The following is an 18,380-nucleotide window of genomic DNA, read 5'->3' as shown; positions in this document are numbered from 1 at the left end:
AGGATGACCACCAAGTTAGTCATAATAACGCAAAAGAACCGGAAACGACATGATCTGACTTGTAGATTTTTTCCAATAAATTTTAGATTAATGTAAAACGAAGCAGGGGTGCGTAGTATCCATTATAAATTATACATGTTGACAACAAATCTCAAATTTGCATATTTGATAAAGATGTTTAGCGGACTTCAACAGATATTTTTCCGGAACTTACCTTATTTTTAAAGTTCTCACCGGATGCTGAATGTGTAACCCCCGACTGTTTGAACGCAACTCTGCTGAACCGGAAGCCAAACAAGGAATTCAGGTCCGAGGAATGTTACGTGTCATTTCAGAGTTTCAGTCATTCAGAAATCTCCTGAAGTGCTTCAGTAGTTAAACCCCTGTAAGTTTTTATCCTCTTAACTTATTCACACACAATTAGATGCTTAGGAGACTGTATTTACCGGCGGCTAGGCCTCGGTTTGTGGTCTTTTCATGTAGATAAATTGAGCTAAACTAGCTAAACTGAGTTCAAACACTATAAAATGTCAGTCTTGTCAGTCTTAAAATCTTTTCTTTTATTTAATTTAATCTCGGATAAAATTGAAACATAAAAGTTTCACAGTTTAATCTCCGCTGTTTATGATTAATTATCTGTGTTTGCTAAAACTGTTAAATTAGTTTCTGGTGTTGTGCAGAAATTAGTGTCCAGTTTGTTTCGGGTTGTTGTTAGGCTTTAAATATTGTTCGTCTACGATTTAAAATATGTTGCCATCCATTAGCTCTATTTTATAAAACCGAAACGATAATTAAAGCCAAATATCGTCTAAAAAATATATTAGTTATAAACCATAAAATTAAGCAATCCTGTAACGTTCTGGTCATTAAAGTTTTGCCTGTTTTTATATAAGTGTAAATTATAATTTAATATTTAAAAATTACATATTTACCTAAGTATAAAGTTAAGTGGAATTTGGATATTTTAAGGACCAGAATGATAATAATTCATGTAAGTAAAAAAGGAGTTTTTCCAAATCACTTTCTTTCAACATAAAACTTATGAACTTAACAGAAACTGCAGCTGTTGTGTGTCTGTCTGGTGGATCTTTGGTTAAAACATGTTTGTTTTTCATTCACTGGGTTGAAAATCCAGATATTTTACTCAAGAGTAGAAATACTTTGTAATAAAATTACACAAGTAAAAGTCAAAAGTTCAGCGTAGTAAACATACACATGAAAGTACATTTTGTTTTTATAACAGTTGATGTATTTGAGTAAATGTAACTATTTAGTTCCCAGCTCTGATCCTGTTATCTGAGCTTGTGAAGGTTTTAAAATCATATTTGTGACGTTCCTCTCCTCCTCAGGCTGCGCCGCGCTGTTGATGAACTCTTTCCTCCTCCGCTTCCTGCTGCTGACGGCTGAAGGATGAAGGCTTTGATTCTGGTTGGGGGCTACGGGACCCGGCTGCGGCCGCTCACCCTGAGCGTCCCCAAACCGCTGGTGGAGTTCTGCAACAAGCCCATCCTGCTGCACCAGGTGGAGGCGCTGGTCAAGGTGAGGAGGAGCTGCGCCGAGTCTGCTGACGGGTTCATGATGACCCTTATTGATCGGTCGCCGTGTTCCTGCGTCTCTGTGCGTGTTTGCAGGCCGGGGTGAACCACGTCGTTCTGGCTGTCAGCTACATGTCGGAGCTGCTGGAGAGGGAGATGAGAGTCCAGGAGCAGAGAGTGAGAACATTAACCAACAAGCAGAGACTGCAGCCCAAACAGGGCTGGGACGATTAATCACGATTGATTCATTATTATAATAATAATTTAGCAATAAATCACTTTTATCATTTCGTTTTTGGTGGAAAGAGAGAAAAAAGAAAATGTTAAATCATACAAAAGGAAATTATTGAGTTTGTTTTAGTTTGTAATGTGATTTATTGCTTTTTGCATCAGAAATCCAGAGTGGTATCAAACCCTAGTTTTATCTGTAAATGAACAGTTTTTAGCTTCATCTGGTTAAAATCCTGTAAAGAAAATCTCCTGTTAAAGTATCCAGTTGATTGGCTCTGACTTGTTGACTTAAAATAACATATTTTACATAATAAAATAAAATAACAAAATCTGTTTTTATAACCATTTGAATCTTTGTTGTTCTGGCTGCTGCGTCCTGATTTTGATTTTATTTCTGTTTCTTTGCTCAGCTCGGGATCCAGATCTCTCTGTCTCATGAGAAGGAGCCTCTGGGAACCGGTCAGTACTAACAACATGTCTAAACATTTTAAATGGACGGCAGTTGAATAAAAATACTTTCCTGCAGAGGAAATTGCTTATTTGCTGACAAACTGCTCCATTTAAAGTGTTAAATATGAGCAAATACAAATATTTATGTACACAAGCCTGATACAAGTAAATTTAATATAAAGTAAATAAATAAAACGAATTTAAGTGGAAATATGCTAATCTATAAATAAATCTGTATGCAGATTTATCCATCTGTTTCCAGAATATGTACAAGAGGTTATATTATCAGATGAAATGTTGGTTTAAATGTATTTTCTTTGTATATAACTGTTTATTATTTTATTATTATTCTACAATAAACTCAAACTGATAATCAAATATAAATCCAAAAACTCTCAGATGATCTGTACCTGGAATGTTTTCTCTCCTGTTATTAATTGAAAATGTAGCTGATTGTTATTATTTATTCACTTTTAGTAAATTTCATCCACTTGTTAATCCACTGGGAGAAACATAATCCTAAAATCTGATATAATTTTGGTTCTGTAAAAGTGTATTATTTCTTTTTACTCACTTTGAAAGGTGACTAGATTTTATTTTAGGCTATTGGAGTAAAGGGGTTTTAACATAAAGGCCTGCCGCACTTTTCAGATGTGGAACAACAGACAAGATTTGAAAACAAAGAGTAGATTTTATCTCACTTTTTAGTTTTGCGTGACTTTTTGTTAATGCATCACAGAAAACTTCAGTAGAATTAACTGAAGTTGGTTATTTCTGCAGTTAAACCCATTTTTAGGTTAAAAACTTTACGGTTCCTCTAAATGCTTCAGATTTCGACTCTAGTTGAATCTGCTGGTCTGCAGGAATTTAGCAAAGATTTATATCAAATAAAAGTTCAGTAAAGATGCATTTTTTCCCACGTCCCCCTTAAACATCTCTATCTGAGTTAATCCTGCAGATTATCCTCGTCTGATTTGGTTGTTTCTGCTCGTTGGCAGCCGGGCCGCTGGCGCTGGCCCGAGAGCTGCTGAACGTCGACAACGAGCCGTTCTTCGTCCTGAACTCGGACGTTATCTGTGATTTCCCATTCAAAGATCTGCTGCAGTTCCACCGCAGCCACGGCCAGGAGGGAACCATCGTGGTGAGGAACCGTCAGGAATGGGTTCAGTGACCCGGAACCAGGCTGGGAAACATCCTGATAAAATCACATGAGGTTCAGGAAACGGTCAGGAGTCAGCAGGGAAATTAATTCCGAATATTTCAGGTTGTAACAACCTGTTGGATTTAAATCTAAGCTTTAAAAATGGTGATGGTTTAAGACTTGTTGTAAAATTTAATGTCATTTTTTCCTTTTGTTTGTGCTGCAGTCAGTTTCTGTTAATAATCAAAAATATAAACACATTTATAATATTATTACATTTTATTTATAACGTAGGGATATTTGAAGTAAAATGTGTTTATTAATACTACACTATTTATAAACTCATTTAAATTAAAATCAGATTTTAGAGGGAAAAATACTGAAGCATTTATTTATAATTACTTTAGTGTTTATAAATATACACATTTTATTTATGAAATATGTCTGTTTTATAAATACAGACATATTTTATAAATATGTAAAATAAAATATGTCTGTTTTATAAATACTGCAGGTTAACCGTAGTGTTGTTACCCTGCTATGAAGCTGCAGGGAAACTAAATAATAAATGTGTTTATTATATAATAAATGTGTTTATTATTACATAATAAGTGCAAAATTTAGCAGTTTTGCATTTATTTCTAAAGGAAGCAGATTTTCACGTGAACTAAAAACAAAGAGGGAAACTGAGAAATAAATTCAAAACAGATTTTAAGGAAAATTTGAAATTTAGATATTTTTATTTTACTCTTCTGACTAGATTTGGACCTTAATGTGCATTTTTACCCAAAAACAGAAAAAATAAGAAAAAAAAACAACATTTAGGTTTGGTTTAGTTAAATAAAAACAGATAAAGATAGAAGAATGAAGCTTCTGTCTTTGTCTTGATCTCTGATCACATGAAAATGTTGACGGATGAAAATGTGAAACGTTTGTGTGAAGGTGACTCGGGTGGAGGAGCCGTCGAAGTACGGCGTCGTCGTTTACGAGTCAGAGAGCGGCAGGATCCAGCGCTTCGTCGAGAAGCCGCAGGTCTTCGTCTCCAACAAGATCAACGCCGGCATGTACATCTTCAATCCCAGCATGCTCAGCAGGATACAGGTGATTATTTACACCATGAAAAAGAGAAAAGATTCCCACAGAGCCCCAAGAAGCCGCTTCCTGCTGAGCTTAGAGAGTTATTAACTTCTCCAGCAGAAAGATGAATCTTGTGAATAATTCAGGGTTTTCTTGTAAAATTGAACTTGTATGTTTTCTGGTTTATCTGCTGCGATGCGTTTGTGTGCAGCTCAGACCAACGTCTATTGAGAAGGAAATCTTTCCTGTCATGGCGAGAGAGGGGCATCTGTACGCCATGGAGCTGCAGGGTAAATATTTACTACACTTTATTTTTCTGTTTTATTTTCTTTTATGTCGGAATTTTTTTCCTTCCTCTTTTTTCTTTGTTTTCCTGTAATTTTTTGTAAAAAAAAAAGTAAAAATCTGTTTTCTTTTTTCGCTTTTACTTAAAATAAAACCTGCATCTGCAAAAGGTAACGGGATTAAAAATAATCGCTAAGACTTTATATGAAGGAAGGCGCATAAAACATGTTGCTGTCATGAACATGAAGGATTTTTCATGAATGTTTATGAATGTTATGAAGTTTCATTTGGTGAATTTCTAATGCAAAATCGCATTAAACTGTCATTATTTACAGAATAATGGAAAGTTGACGCTTTAAATGGACATTTAATGCAATTTTAGTCCAGTTTACCTGAAAATATGACCTTCTTTTATAAAAAGGAAATATGAAAGCTGTGGTTTAGTTTGTTCCTCATTAAGGAGGAAACCTGGAGCTGGTTAATCGTAAACCTCCTTTCCTGCTGCTGTAGCGTCAGAATAAGAGGAAATATTTCTGAAAAATGACTGGCTGTGATTTTTACAGCTCACAGCTCCACCAGACGTAAGTGTTTGGATCTTTTCTCACATCCAAACTTCTGTAGATCCGGAGAGGAAATGACTGCAGACAGATTGGAATATTTGAGTTTGAAAAGACAAAAATGTGCTAGAAAATAATAATTTTCTTGAATTTCTGAGTTTAAAAACTTACTTGGGGAAAAAAAATTTAATTTTCTTAATCTCAGGATTGTTTTTGAAAACATTTAGAAATTTTCAAGTTTGAAAAGTCCAAAATTAGCTTTTTGACTTTACAAACTCAGAGATTTCCATGTTTGTTTGTTTTTTACTTTTCAAGAAATTGTCTGAATTTTTCTAGCAAATTTTTGATTTTTCAAACTCAAATATTCCAAGTTGTTGCTCATCTGCAGATCAGCTGCTCTGATGCTGCAGCTTTTCTGCATCCTCTCTCCTCCCTCTAGCCGAGCGGATCGACCAGCCCAGTAGACAGACCAGTGCTTCCAGTTTCTCTCTTACTGTAATCACAGTTTTCACCCTGAAGTTACCAGTCCGTAGTGATGAGTTCCCTCGTTTGCTTCTTTCATTATTTGGGATAAAATCCTAATTTTACCAGGCATTTTGGTCTAATTTCTAATGTAAATACGCTTCAAATAAGACAAAAGTCGCTTGTTAGAAACTCTTCAGCAAGTTTGCCTTAATTAAATAATTCCTTAATATTAATGAAAATCACTGGATCCACTGGTAGATTTTTTTTTCATGAAATAATCTGCCAGTGGAAGTAGCATTTTTTATTAATATTGGGGAAATATTGACATAGGCTGCACAGTGGCGCAGTTGGTAGAGCTGTTGCCTTGCAGCAAGAAGGTTCTGGGTTCGATTCCCGGCCTGGGGTCTTTCTGCATGGAGTTGGCATGTTCTCCCTGTGCATGGTGGGTTTTCTCTGGGTACTCCGGTTTCCTCCCACAGTCCAAAAACATGACTGTCAGGTTAATTGGTCTGTCTAAATTGTCCCTAGGTGTGAGAGTGTGTGTGCATGGTTGTTTGTCCTGTGTGTCTCTGTGTTGCCCTGCGATAGACTGGCGACCTGTCCAGGGTGACCCTGCCTCTCGCCCGGAACGTTAGCTGGAGAGGCACCAGCAACCCTCCCGACCCCACTGAGGGACAAGGGTGCAAGAAAATGGATGGATGGATATTGACATAAAACAAACCTTCATATCTTTATATCCTTCTGAAGTTACTTGCAAGCTTCTTTTGTCATTTCAAATGTACTAAGATATTTGCGCTATAAACCAATACTTGTTAAGATTTTGTGTTTTTGCAGTGCTGATGAGTTTATCTAGAGCTGGACGATACGGCTTTAAATATATAATCAGATTTGATTTCCAATTTTAATTAAGTTTCTTTGTTTTTCACTTTTTTGGCTAAAAAAAAGAAATTACAAATGGTAAAAAAAATATTTTCAAAAATTGGCTCTTATTTCAATCCTGCCTGTTAGAGAACATTAGGGCCAGGTTATGGTCGTTTTTCTTTAATTACAAGAATAAAGTCATAATTTTACCATTAAAAAAACATCTTAAAAGTTGTTTTTTGGGCCATGTCGAGCTTGAATGTTGTTGTCGTGATCTTTGGGTTCTTTCTTTGTTTTTCTCAATCGTTCCAGCTACTGATATTAATTTGATGCCAGTGTGTTAAAAGATTAAGTATTTATATTAATTATTATCTGCTAAGATGTATATCTTCACAATATGTTCAACATTTCTCTCTTTTCTCATAAAATTACTTCTTTATTTTCCTAATATTATGATTTTATTTCAACTCTATAGTTGTTTTCTTGTAATATTATGACTTTATTCTCATAATTTAAAATTACAGTTGATCTGAATTCAAAGTGTAAATAAACAGAGGCTGTAGAACAAGATGGCCGCCCTGAGCCTCCATGCAGATCGGATCGTTTCTCTCATTACCGACCCGTTTGGGTTGTTGTTTGGCGCCTGCAGGGTTCTGGATGGACATCGGTCAGCCGAAAGACTTCCTCACAGGAATGTGCATGTACCTCCATTCTCTGCGACAACACGCTCCAGAGAGGCTGCGCACCGGACCCGGTTTCCTTGGCAACGTCCTGGTGGTGAGTGCGGCTCGTCCACGAAACGAGTAATAAACAAACCGCAGGCTAAGAGGATCACGTTCGTCTGCAGGACCCGACGGCGCAGATCGGGGAGAACTGCACCATCGGGCCGAACGTCACCATCGGCGCCGGCGTGGTGGTCGAGGACGGCGTCAGGATAAAGCGATGCACGGTGCTGAAAGGGTCCAGGGTCCGATCGCACTCCTGGCTGGAGAGCTGCATCGTCGGGTGGAGCTCCTCCGTCGGCCAGTGGGTGAGTCCCGACCAGCGCCGATAAATGTGATGAATATCATCCTTACTAACGAAGGATGTGAAATCCAAGACGCCGCATTAGGGGTTAAAAAATAAAAAAAGAGGAAATTTCTGAACATTTTTACATTTGCTAGAAAAAAACAAGGAACCGTAAACATGTTGAGAAACAAACAAAAATTTCAGAGTTTTGAATGTCAAAAATTTGCTACTGAAACAACCTTGAAAATTTCACAAAAAAATTTAAATGATCAATTTGTGAAACTCAGAAATTTCCTTGATTTTTTTAATTGTTTTTTTTTTTTCGCAAAATTCTTCAGAATAATTTCAAAATTTTGACTTTTCAAACTCAGAAATTTCCAAGTTTTTTTTTTTAAACAAAATTTCAGATTTTTATTTTCTAGGAAATATTCGACTTTTGAAACTCTGAAATATTTAAGTTGTTTTTTTTCTGACATTTCTGAGATGAATCTCAAACTTTGAGTTGTTTGGTGGAAATGTTTTTGTTTTTCGTTTTTTTTCGATGTATGATGTCCCTGATGCGCCGTCGTGCAACTGGGTGTCAGGCGCTGATTTTTTTTTCTGTTTCCGGGTTTTTCCGGGTCGTCAGGTCCGCATGGAGAACGTGACGGTGTTGGGGGAGGACGTGATCGTAAACGACGAGCTCTACCTGAACGGCGCCAACGTCCTGCCTCATAAATCCATCAACGAGTCGGTCCCAGAGCCGCGGATCATCATGTAGCGCCACCCGGAGGCGGGCGGGAGGATAACACCTCGGCTAACTCTACTAACTGAACGCCCACGTTGCCTCGGACGAACCAACAAGTGGAAGACGAACAACCAAGTTTATTTTTTTGTTTTATTTACATTTAATTTGGACTCGTTTTAGCCCTGCATGGCTGCAGCTTCCTCTAGAAGGCAGGAAGTTCTTCAACGGGACGGACGTCTGCGTCCCGCTTGGAGGAAAACCGGTTTGGGTTTGTGCATTTGGTAGTAGGGTAGAGATGATGATGATGGGTTTATGGGTGAACATTGCTACTTACACGTCATGCGTTCGTACTCTGTGCAGCCTCTGAAGGATCAGCTCACTGCTGAAATCATGAGAAAGTTTAAAAACTCATCAAAATGTGAATTTGTTATTTTTCTGTCAGCCGGATGAATGTAAAGAAGCAGAAAATCTCACATCAGAACTCTGGGACCAACATCATGATCCTTCATGTAGATTAAAACTTATTGTTACTCAACAGATTTTCTCTCTTTTGCTTCAGAAACGAAGCAGTTACTGACAGGAGGGAGCAGATTTTCAGCAACAGTCGGTTTGTGGCGTCTGGACTTCCTGGAAACTATCATGTTAACGTTTCACTTCCCTGAAGGCGGAAAAATCTGATTTATTTCAAGAAAAAACCTTCACTCTGTGTAAAATGTTAAATTAACGCTCAGTAGTTCCTTAATTAGGTCAAATCATTGCTTTTCAGCATCGCCTGCTATACAGAGTTAGTTTGTGTACAATTAAAAAAACTGATGTTTGGCTTTTTAAAGAAAAAAGATGATTCATGATGTGATATTTTGTAAATTATAGGTGCAAAACGTGACGTATTAATGTGGATTTAACTGTATTACAGATGGCAGGTCTGTTTGGCACATTTCAGTTTCATGAAATTCAGGAACAAAAAATGAGTCCAATCAAACTTTGAAAAAAATATTTATTTTAAAAGCTTTTTAATTTCGAGAAATATATTTTTAAAACAAATTTATTTACAAATATTCCAACAAATTAACTAAATACAGTTTTTTTTAAATTATGAATTTACCTTGAAACTTGCTGTTAATCACCTCCATTATCTTGATTTTCTTTTTCCTTTTTTGCGTCTCTCTTTATTATTCTGTTAATCCAATTCATTATTTTTTTTAATTAACATTTTTTTTAAATTTCTCTCCATCAGAACGAGTTTCATTAGGAAAGAAAATCGGTTTTGGAATCTGTATCTGATTTTTAAAAATTAAATACATGAAATATGCCAAACTGACCGCTTTAGATAAAAACACAAATTATAAAACTCATGTGGCGTTTCTAAGAATAACTCTGAGCTTCATGTGAAAAATGCAGAAATGTTGGGAAATTTCCTCTCAGTTGGATTTTTTTCAAAGCAAGAAACTGAAAACGAACAAAAACATGACAGTCGGTTTGATGGATGAACTTTAGGACTCGTCACCATAACTTTGTGCTTTTTTGGTGATTTTACCTCCAGTTTTTCTGTTCATTCGGCTGAAAACTCAACAGAAACGTGGAAGCAGCAGTACTTAGTTCACTTCTCTGAACTCTTTCAGTCAATCTAGGACTTCCTGTAGAAACTGACTGGATTATTACAGTTAAAACTGTTTAGCTATCGGTACCAGAGCGCCTGAAAGGCGTGCTGGTTGCAGTCATTGTGAGAAATCCTGAAGTGGATTGAGGCTTAAACTCTAAAATATTAAGAAAACTTTAACTTCTGATCAAGTTGAAGCATTTTCTGACGTTCCGGCTGCAGATATTTCATCACTAAGTTGATCTTTATTAATTGTTTACCTCCGTTTATGTGCCGCCTGTCAGACAGCTGTCGCTTGTTTCAATGCAAAACAAGGAGACAGCTACGGTAAGCAGTTACTGATTTAAAGTCAGGCAGTGTTCTGGTGTCTAAAAGTGTAAAAACTGTTGGTGAAGGAAAGTTGTTGTTTTTTCTTGTCATCAAGGTGTTTTTCTAAAAAAAAGAAAATAAATCCACTAAATGTATTTGGATTATGTCTGTTTTTCCTGTTAATCTCAGAACTTGAAGCAAAACGAGTATAAATAAGTTCCACATTTATTGGGGCAGGAGAAGCTAATAGTTCATATTTTGTTGTGTTTTTTTTACCTCAACCCGTTAGCCAAGTTGGCCCATGTGACAAAAAGTTTGGACACCCGTCTTTGGCCCAGGCCTTACTGGTTCCCAGTAGACTCCAGTCCGTTACCAGTTGATCACAGGTAAAATCCTGACAGGTAATTTATAGTTGGTCCCAATGAAAGGAAGCATCTTCTCGGTGAACCTGTGGATGAAGGTGTGTGTAGGAGCCATTTTCCCCTTTTTTCTTTTGGTTAAATCTTAGAATTTAAATTGTTTAGTTTATTCTTATTGTTTATTTCTTGGTTAATTTATCATTAGAATTTTTGTTTAAATTGCCGTTTAGAATAAGTTCTTTGATTAGGAATTCACTTAATTAGTTAATTAATTTCAGGTTGGGATGTGGGTATTTCATGGTATAAATAGGTGGGTCTTAGGTGGCATATTATGCACGTGGGTGGTCATAAGGTTTTTTACCAGCCTACAGAATCAGACAATAAGTCATATCGGTTTTTATTGTCAGTCAGAGAGCAGGTGCAGGAATAGGAGCAGAAGCCTGTAACCTTTTGCCTGATCTGGAAAATAAACCCAAAGAACTATATTTTGACTTTTGATCCTTTTTGCTGCGTAAACCAGAATCCACGGTGCATCAGGTGACTATTTGAGTTTGATTCACCTTTTCTTTAGATCACCTTTGAGTTTTGAGTTTTTTGATTTTTGAATTTAAGTTTAGAGACAAATGGTCACTACAGTGTGGATGTGTCTGTCTGAGTCTAAATCAAAGAAGGACAGCGTCCCTCCGTCCCAGTCCAGTTGAACTCTGACCCTCCGCAGCTTCTTCACAGGGAGACGTTTGCTCGGTACCGGATGGGAAACGGCCGTCACGTCTCCGTTGAACAGACAAATCCCCCAGAATCCATCCCGGATTTGGCCCTTCCTCCGGACCGACTCGCTGACCACGCACACGCCCCAGTTCTGGTCCCGCCGGACCTCCACGTCCCAGCCATGAGTCCCGGAGGAAAACCCGTCGGCGCCCAGGGCGTCCTGGTGCTGGTCGAACCTCTCCGGGTTCTCGGGGAGGTTCTGCCTCGGCCCGAACGTGACGCTGGTCAGATCCGCGGACAGAACCAGCTCTGGGTGAGCCGTGTTCGGGTCCAGGAGGACGGGCGCGTAGGAGGCCGTCTTCTTCAGCTGGGTCCAGATGTTGTAGGCCAGGTTGCCCAGGTGTTCGGCCTCGTCTATCAGCGCTCCGCGGGGAGTCTGCGGGTCGTCCAGCAGGGGGCAGTATTTAACCCTGGCTGCTGCGGCCTTGTAGTTCTGCAGGAATCTCAGGTCAGCAGCCCTCAGCTCCTCCTCTGCGGTTCTGATTGTGTCTGACAGAACTCGTATCGCTCTGTTCAGAACCTCAATCCGATCCTTCATGTCTCTACATTTCCGTTTCTCTTCGTCGCGCAGCGCGGCGACCCTGGCCTCCTCTTCCTCCTCCAGCAGCCGGTGCAGCTGGTTGAACTGATTCCTGATGATTCCTGATCTGTGTGTTTGGACTGGGTCGTAATGTGCTCTGCTGTTCCATCACAGCTTCCCTTGGCTTGCTTCAGGAGCGCCAGCTTCTTCTTCAGAGGTTTCAGGATTCTGGCGAGGTCCTCCCGGCGGTCCTGCGCCGCCTCACTGATGGGTCTAAACCTGTGGTCGCTGTGATCCTTCGCGTCCCTGCAGACGACACAAACCGGCCGCTGATGGTCCAGGCAGAACAGCTTCAGCGTCTCTGCGTGAAGACTGCAGAGCTCCTCCGGCTCTTTCGGAGGGTTCTTCCTCCGTTCCAGGGTGAAGGTTTCACACAGGTTCTTCAAGGCCAGGTTGCTGGGCGGAGATCGGAACGAGGAGACCTCCTTACAGAGCGGGCAGGTGTCTCTCCGCCTCTCGGTCCACCATCTCTGCAGACAGGCTCTGCAGAAGCTGTGGCTGCAGGACAACACGACGGGGTCGCTGAAGATGTCGAAGCAGATTGGACAGGAGAGGTCTTTCTCTGACGGACAGGACATCGTACCTCCTGCTCCTCTTTAAATCTGAAACTCTCCACCGCGCCTGTCATGGCGCAGCTCCGGCTGTTCCTGTTCAAGCATAAATGAGGAACATCGAAGCTGAGAGGGAAGGAAGAAACATGAAATATCGCAGGATTTTAGTTCAGAGGAAATGCAGAGATTCAGACAGAAAAACTTCCCAGTTCACAGCTCTGTTTGATAAACACAAACATCACCATGGAAAAGCGCTGAAGTGGCTCTTACTGGTAAACGCGTCCTGTAAGAAACATTTTAAATGTTTGTTCTCCCTTCAAGCCCCATAAACTCCTCGTCTGGGTTTGATTATCACAGAACCTGGACCAAAGTTAATCAATCAATCAAGTTCATTCCTGTAGCACATTTCAGAAACAAGGCAGTTCTTGTTTATAACCGATTATAAACAAGTAATTACATTTTGTCATCATCAAAATCATCAACAAATACAAATCAAATATGTTGATCAATCATTGTTTCATTGATGAATCAAAAGCAACTCTAACAGCTGGATTTTTAGTCTGGATTTTAAGGAACTCAGTGTTTCGGCTGTTTTGCAGTTTTTTGGAAGTTTGTTCCAGATTTGTGGAGCATAGAAGCTGAATGCAGCTTCTCCATGTTTGGTTCTGGTTCTGGGGATGAATGGATGAGTTTCTCTGGATCTTACTGAGACATTAATCCTCTAATCTTCTTCAGGCGACAGAAGGTCGACGTTCTTAACGTCTTTCTTTATGCGTTTCTAAAGGTTCAGATTTTGTGCCTTAAAAATGGGCTTCTGTCTCTTTAAGAAGCTCCTGCTCTGTCTGAAGCTCCGCCTTCAGGAAGCAGTCACAAAATGGCTCCTCTATTAACCCTTTAGTGTTTTTACCAGAAGTAAAAACTGAGCAGTAGCTCCTATAATGAGCAGATGTGATATCTGATATCAGCAGATGTTCCTCCAGATGCTTGCTAATTGCTGCTGGCTAGTCTGAAGGAGCTGAGCAGGGGAGGAGCTGTGCCTCAAAGGCGGAGCTAGGTCCACCCAGGCGGTTTTTACAGCCGAATGGTTGCCATGGAGACTAAAGGACTTCTTAAATATGCATGAAATAATCAAAGCAAAACTCCAGGTGCTTTGTTGATCAGGGGATAACTTTATAATATGAATTAAAACTGAAAAACGTTGATTTTAGACGATCACATTTTAAATGAACATGAAGAAAGAAATAACAAAAAGTTACACTAATATCCTTCGTGCCGAGTCAGATTCTAATGGGCTTTACAATGACATTTATAAAACATGAAACCAGAGAAGCACCACTGAAAAATAAAGAGCTGAGACAGCTGACAGGAGTTTAACTTTATTTAGTTAAAATGTGTTTAATGTCACACAGAGAAAATACAGAAATAACTTCACCTTCCAAAAGCTTGATCCCAAAAATCTACCTAAACTTTAAAATGTGTATTTATTAAGGATTTATTTGCATTTCAGCATCTTTTACTGATAAATTTAATAAATGTACTTAATAAAACTGATCCTGTTTCTTTAATAAAACATGCATCCTGCTTTCTCTGCCTGATTGCGTCAGCTTAAAGTGGTTCATCAGGGCATCTTGCTGCAGGCAGTATCTTCAGTGGAGATGCATTCTTGGTGCAAACGTAGGCGAACAGCTTCTCAGTGAAATTGTGTGTGAAGGTGTGAAGATGATTGTCGGCATCGAGGTCAAAAAAAGAAACTTTTCCTTCCTCCCAGTCCAGTAGAACCCGGATCCTGTGGAGCTTCGTCACTGGCAGAGCTGTGCTGGGAACCGCGCAGGAGGTCGCTGCGTAGCTGCCATCGCTGAGACAGATCCCCCAGAACCCGGCCTGAATCTGTCCCTTTCTGGGGACGGACTCTGACAGCACGCCCACACCCCAGAACTCCTCGGTTTGGACCTCCACATCCCAGCTGTGCGTCCCAGAGCTGAAGCCCTGGTGGCTGATGACGCAGTGGCGCTGCTCAAACCTCTCTGGGTTACCAGGAAGCTCCCGTCTCGGCCCAAACGTCACCGCCCTCAGATCTGCAGACAAGCTCAGGTGCGGTTCGGCCGTGTTTGGGTCCAGAACCAGCGGAGAGAAGGAGACCAAGCGCTTCATCTTGGTCCAGATGTTGTAGTTCAGGTTGCCCAGATGTTTGGCCTCATCCAGCAGCGCTCCTGGGAGAGGCTGCGGCTCGTCCAGCGGGGGGCGCTGTTGGACTCTTCCCTTTGCGGCCTTGTAGTTCTGCAGCAGCAACACATCCTCAGAACATCTGAACTCTTCTTCTGCTGTTGTGACGGTTTCTGAAAGATCCTCCATGTTCTTCCTCAGGGCCTCCATGTTCTCCTTCATCGCCTGCGTCTTCTGCTCCTCTTCCTCCCTCACAGCTCGGACCCTCTGCTCCTCTTCCTCCTGCAGGAACTGGTGAAGCTCCTTAATCTGCTCTTTAATCTGCCTCTCTATTCTGTCAGCCTGGGTCTTAATGTGTTCTGCAGTTTCATCACATTTTCCCTGAACCTCTCTGAACCGGGTCAGTTTCTCCTTCAGGGGCTCCAGCTGGTTCTGCAGCTGGTCTCGGCGGTCCTGGACGGCTTCCTGGACCGGTCTGAAGCTGTGGCCGCTGTGTGCCTTCGAGTCTCTGCAGACGAGACAAACCGGCTCCTCGTGGTCCAGACAGAACAGCTTGAGCTGCTCGGAGTGCAGACCGCAGAGGGCCTCCGACCCGGCCGGACCTCTCTGACCTCTGCCCAGGAAGAAGGCGAAACACAGGTTCTTCATCACCAGGTTGGCTGGCGGGTCCCTCAGCAGCGACGCCTCCTTGCAGAGCGGACACAGCCGGGTTCTCTTCTGGGCCCAGTCCGCCTGCAGGCAGCCGCTGCAGAAGCTGTGGCTGCACTCCAGCTTCACCGGGTCGCTGAAGATGTCGCAGCACAGAGTGCAGGTCAGATCCTTCTTTGACTGCAGCAGCATCTTCAGCTGTCAGCGGACAGAACAATGCTGCTGGTCTTCTCTGACAGATCCCAGAGCTCCCAGTGCTCCCAGAGCTCCCAGAGCTCCCTCCTTTGTCAGCCGTACAGTCAAAGCTTCGTGTGATGAGGAGGAGCGTCCACTCCTGAAGAAAAAGGCTGTGACACCAGATAACAACATTTCCAATGCAAACTCAAACCCACACAGATAAAAACTCCTCTGACCTTATATGAAGGAGCTGACTGCTCTCCCTGTTTCAGATGGAAATGTCCGTCCAGCCACTGTCTCTTCCAGGGAAGACCAAACTTTTTCACATCACAGACCAAAAAATATTTCAGTTTTAAAACCTAAAATCACCAAAAAGGTTGAAATTTTAAACTAAGCTTGAACTATTTTAATTAAACAAATAAAGTTTAAATAAATCTCAAATGGTTTTTGCACATTGTCCTTGTTAAATGATTTTTGTATTTTATTCTTTTTTATGTTTTTAATGTCTGTACAGCTCTTTGGTCCTCTGTGTGTTTTTAGAGAGCTTTGTGAATACAATGATATCGGATTGGATTAAATGAAATGCATGCAGGCTGGTTAAAATATTCCATCTGTTCTCAGCAATAAAAGCAGGATACGGCCTCTACTGCTTGATGTTTTTAGTCTATTTTATACAGTAATTAAAAGCAGATTTTAGGTGCACCAAGGTTTGGCCCAATTTATCATGAAAATAGAATGAAGCCACCAAGTTTGGAAAAGTAGATCACTTGTTTTCTAACATTTTTGTCAGTAGATTTGAATGTAAAAGTTGTTTGGGTGAGTCTGCATGCAAACACTCAGGACCTTCTTCCATGGCAACAGAGTCACCAACTTGCAGTTTTTCTTCTTTTCAGCCTGTTTAACTTTCAGCTCTTCAGTCCTGCAGCGTTTATCTGATACAGCTTCATAAAGAGTTTTAGTGTTTAGATGTGGAGTCATAGGTCCTCCTGCAGGTTTACAGAGCAGATTTTAATCCTAAACGTTGAATTACCTTCTCTGTTCAGCTTGGTTTATCTGTCTGTCTTCCTGTTTCTTCTGTTTTGCATTTAACAGCATGAAGCTTATCTTCATGCTCCTGATGTTGCTCTGCCTTGACGCCTCCTGGCTTTTTCACTTCCTGTTACCTCCACCGGACCTCTTTTACTTTAAGAAACAAAAACACAGACTGGTAATGACTTTATTCAGGATTAAACAAAATTATGGCCCTAATCTGTGACACAAAAACAGGACAGAAAGTGGAAAACTTTCAGCTTCACTGTCTTACTGTTATTTTTCATCAGTATTTGGGACAGATCCTTGCAACTTGGTTGAACCTTCAGCATATTAAATACTGTTATTAAAAGTAATATTAGTAGCTATTATTATGTATTAGTACATATTATAAACATTTTTACTCAATATGTGCATTTTAAATGCACAGTTTAATGACAATAAAGCCTGTCTACTATATTCTACCCATACACAGGTTTTTCTATGTTCAACCAGCAATGCCATCGACCGTATCAGGAGTAAGGTGGCAGTGGCTCATCATTATGAATACATCTAATAACATTTATTTACACCCTGGTCTAATTTCCACAAGACCATCAAAGTAGTTTCACTAGATGCTACTTGGTTTTGTAAACCCAAACCTCTTAAAGAAAAACCTTCAAGAAAAATCCATCAATAAGCTACTCTTAAAACTAAACATTTACTGTAGTGTCAATAAACAAAAGAAAATGTGGCAACTTCTAAGTACATAATGCTTTTTCTTTTAAATTATAAGTGTAGGAAATTGTAACAATATGTCTATAAAAATGTTTTAACCACTGTCATATTTGTCTTCTATGAATGTTTTATAGCAATAAACCATTTATGAATTTGTTAAAACACCAGAGTCAACCTGGTTTAAACACAATCTTCCCTCAGTGGGTAAATGGGCGGCTGCTAGCAGCTAGCTTTAGCTTCACATGCTAACCGGCGCTAATCTGGGTCATAAAGTTGTCCTTTCAACAAAAACACGGTGGAGTTTCATAAAATAAACTCTGATGGTGCTTCAGCACATGTAACATGCTTTGGAAACTACTAACTCAACATAAACATGATTTGAAACTAAAAATAATCGTAAGCGGCTCTCCTCCACCTACAACCTCCCCCCTTCAACCGTTGTTTTTGGGGAAGCCGAGGGCGCGCCTGAAGGACCCCAGTACATGTAGTTACAACAAAGCACCAGTAGGTGGCTCTAAAGGACCAATAAGGACTACACTTCAGTTTTGGTGAAACTCATCAACATTTTTCATGGTGCATAAAGTCTGTGGAGCAAAATTAGTTCTGCTTTAATTTACATAGGGATCATCTTCTGATAATGTTTTCATGTCTTCAATTTGGATGCATTTAATGAAAAATAAAACAATCTGCTTTCAATCACTGGCTGACCAATTAATACACAGTTAATTCGTTAAAATGCAAAATTAATGCTCTTTATTCCTTTCCGCTTTATATGGAAATAAAATACGTTTCCAGTTTTTATTATGGGTTTTATTGTAGGCTGATCAGTTCCAGCAGTGACCAGCAGGGGGAGCAGCTGGTAAACCTTTCTCCTGTGTAATGTCCCAATCTGCCGCAGTTTGACCTGATTTTCTGCCTGTTCATCTCTTCTCTCACCTTCATGTAAAACAAAAATACATGTAAGCAAAACAGGAGAAAAAAGCAAAGCTGTGCAAAATGCACAAAGGCATATATAATAATAATAATAATAGTTTCTTGATTTTTTCCAAGATATTTGATGTTTGAAAATCTTCTGTTTTATATTTAAGGAAACATTTAGTGTCACTGGGAAAATCAGTAATTATCATGCAGCATGTGAGCGATAA

At 40.0% G+C, this 18,380-nt stretch overlaps 2 protein-coding genes and 1 pseudogene across 2 annotated transcripts; 1 reads left to right on the top strand and 2 right to left on the bottom strand.

Annotated features, from left to right (window-relative positions):
* Positions 1-262: 262 nt before the first annotated feature.
* Positions 263-9,771, top strand: gmppb (GDP-mannose pyrophosphorylase B). Its single transcript, XM_008408351.2, has 10 exons — positions 263-385; positions 1,350-1,539; positions 1,632-1,712; positions 2,177-2,225; positions 3,215-3,357; positions 4,300-4,458; positions 4,646-4,724; positions 7,252-7,379; positions 7,450-7,632; positions 8,239-9,771. The coding sequence occupies exons 2-10, from the start codon at positions 1,411-1,413 to the stop codon at positions 8,368-8,370; spliced, it is 1,083 nt and encodes a 360-aa protein (XP_008406573.1). The 5' UTR covers positions 263-385; positions 1,350-1,410; the 3' UTR covers positions 8,371-9,771.
* Positions 9,772-11,145: 1,374 nt separating this feature from the next.
* On the bottom strand, positions 11,146-12,528 carry LOC103464363 (zinc-binding protein A33-like; annotated as a pseudogene).
* A 1,333-nt stretch (positions 12,529-13,861) lies between these two features.
* LOC108166287 (zinc-binding protein A33-like) lies at positions 13,862-15,767 on the bottom strand. The gene has a single exon (XM_017304682.1). The coding sequence runs from the start codon at positions 15,502-15,504 to the stop codon at positions 14,107-14,109; it is 1,398 nt and encodes a 465-aa protein (XP_017160171.1). The 5' UTR covers positions 15,505-15,767; the 3' UTR covers positions 13,862-14,106.
* Positions 15,768-18,380: the final 2,613 nt, after the last annotated feature.

The sequence above is a fragment of the Poecilia reticulata genome, linkage group LG5 (assembly GCF_000633615.1).
Source record: "Poecilia reticulata strain Guanapo linkage group LG5, Guppy_female_1.0+MT, whole genome shotgun sequence".
Classification (NCBI taxonomy): Eukaryota; Metazoa; Chordata; class Actinopteri; order Cyprinodontiformes; family Poeciliidae; genus Poecilia; species Poecilia reticulata.
Note: the sequence above shows the minus strand (reverse complement) of the source record. Positions and strands in the feature narration are given on the sequence as shown.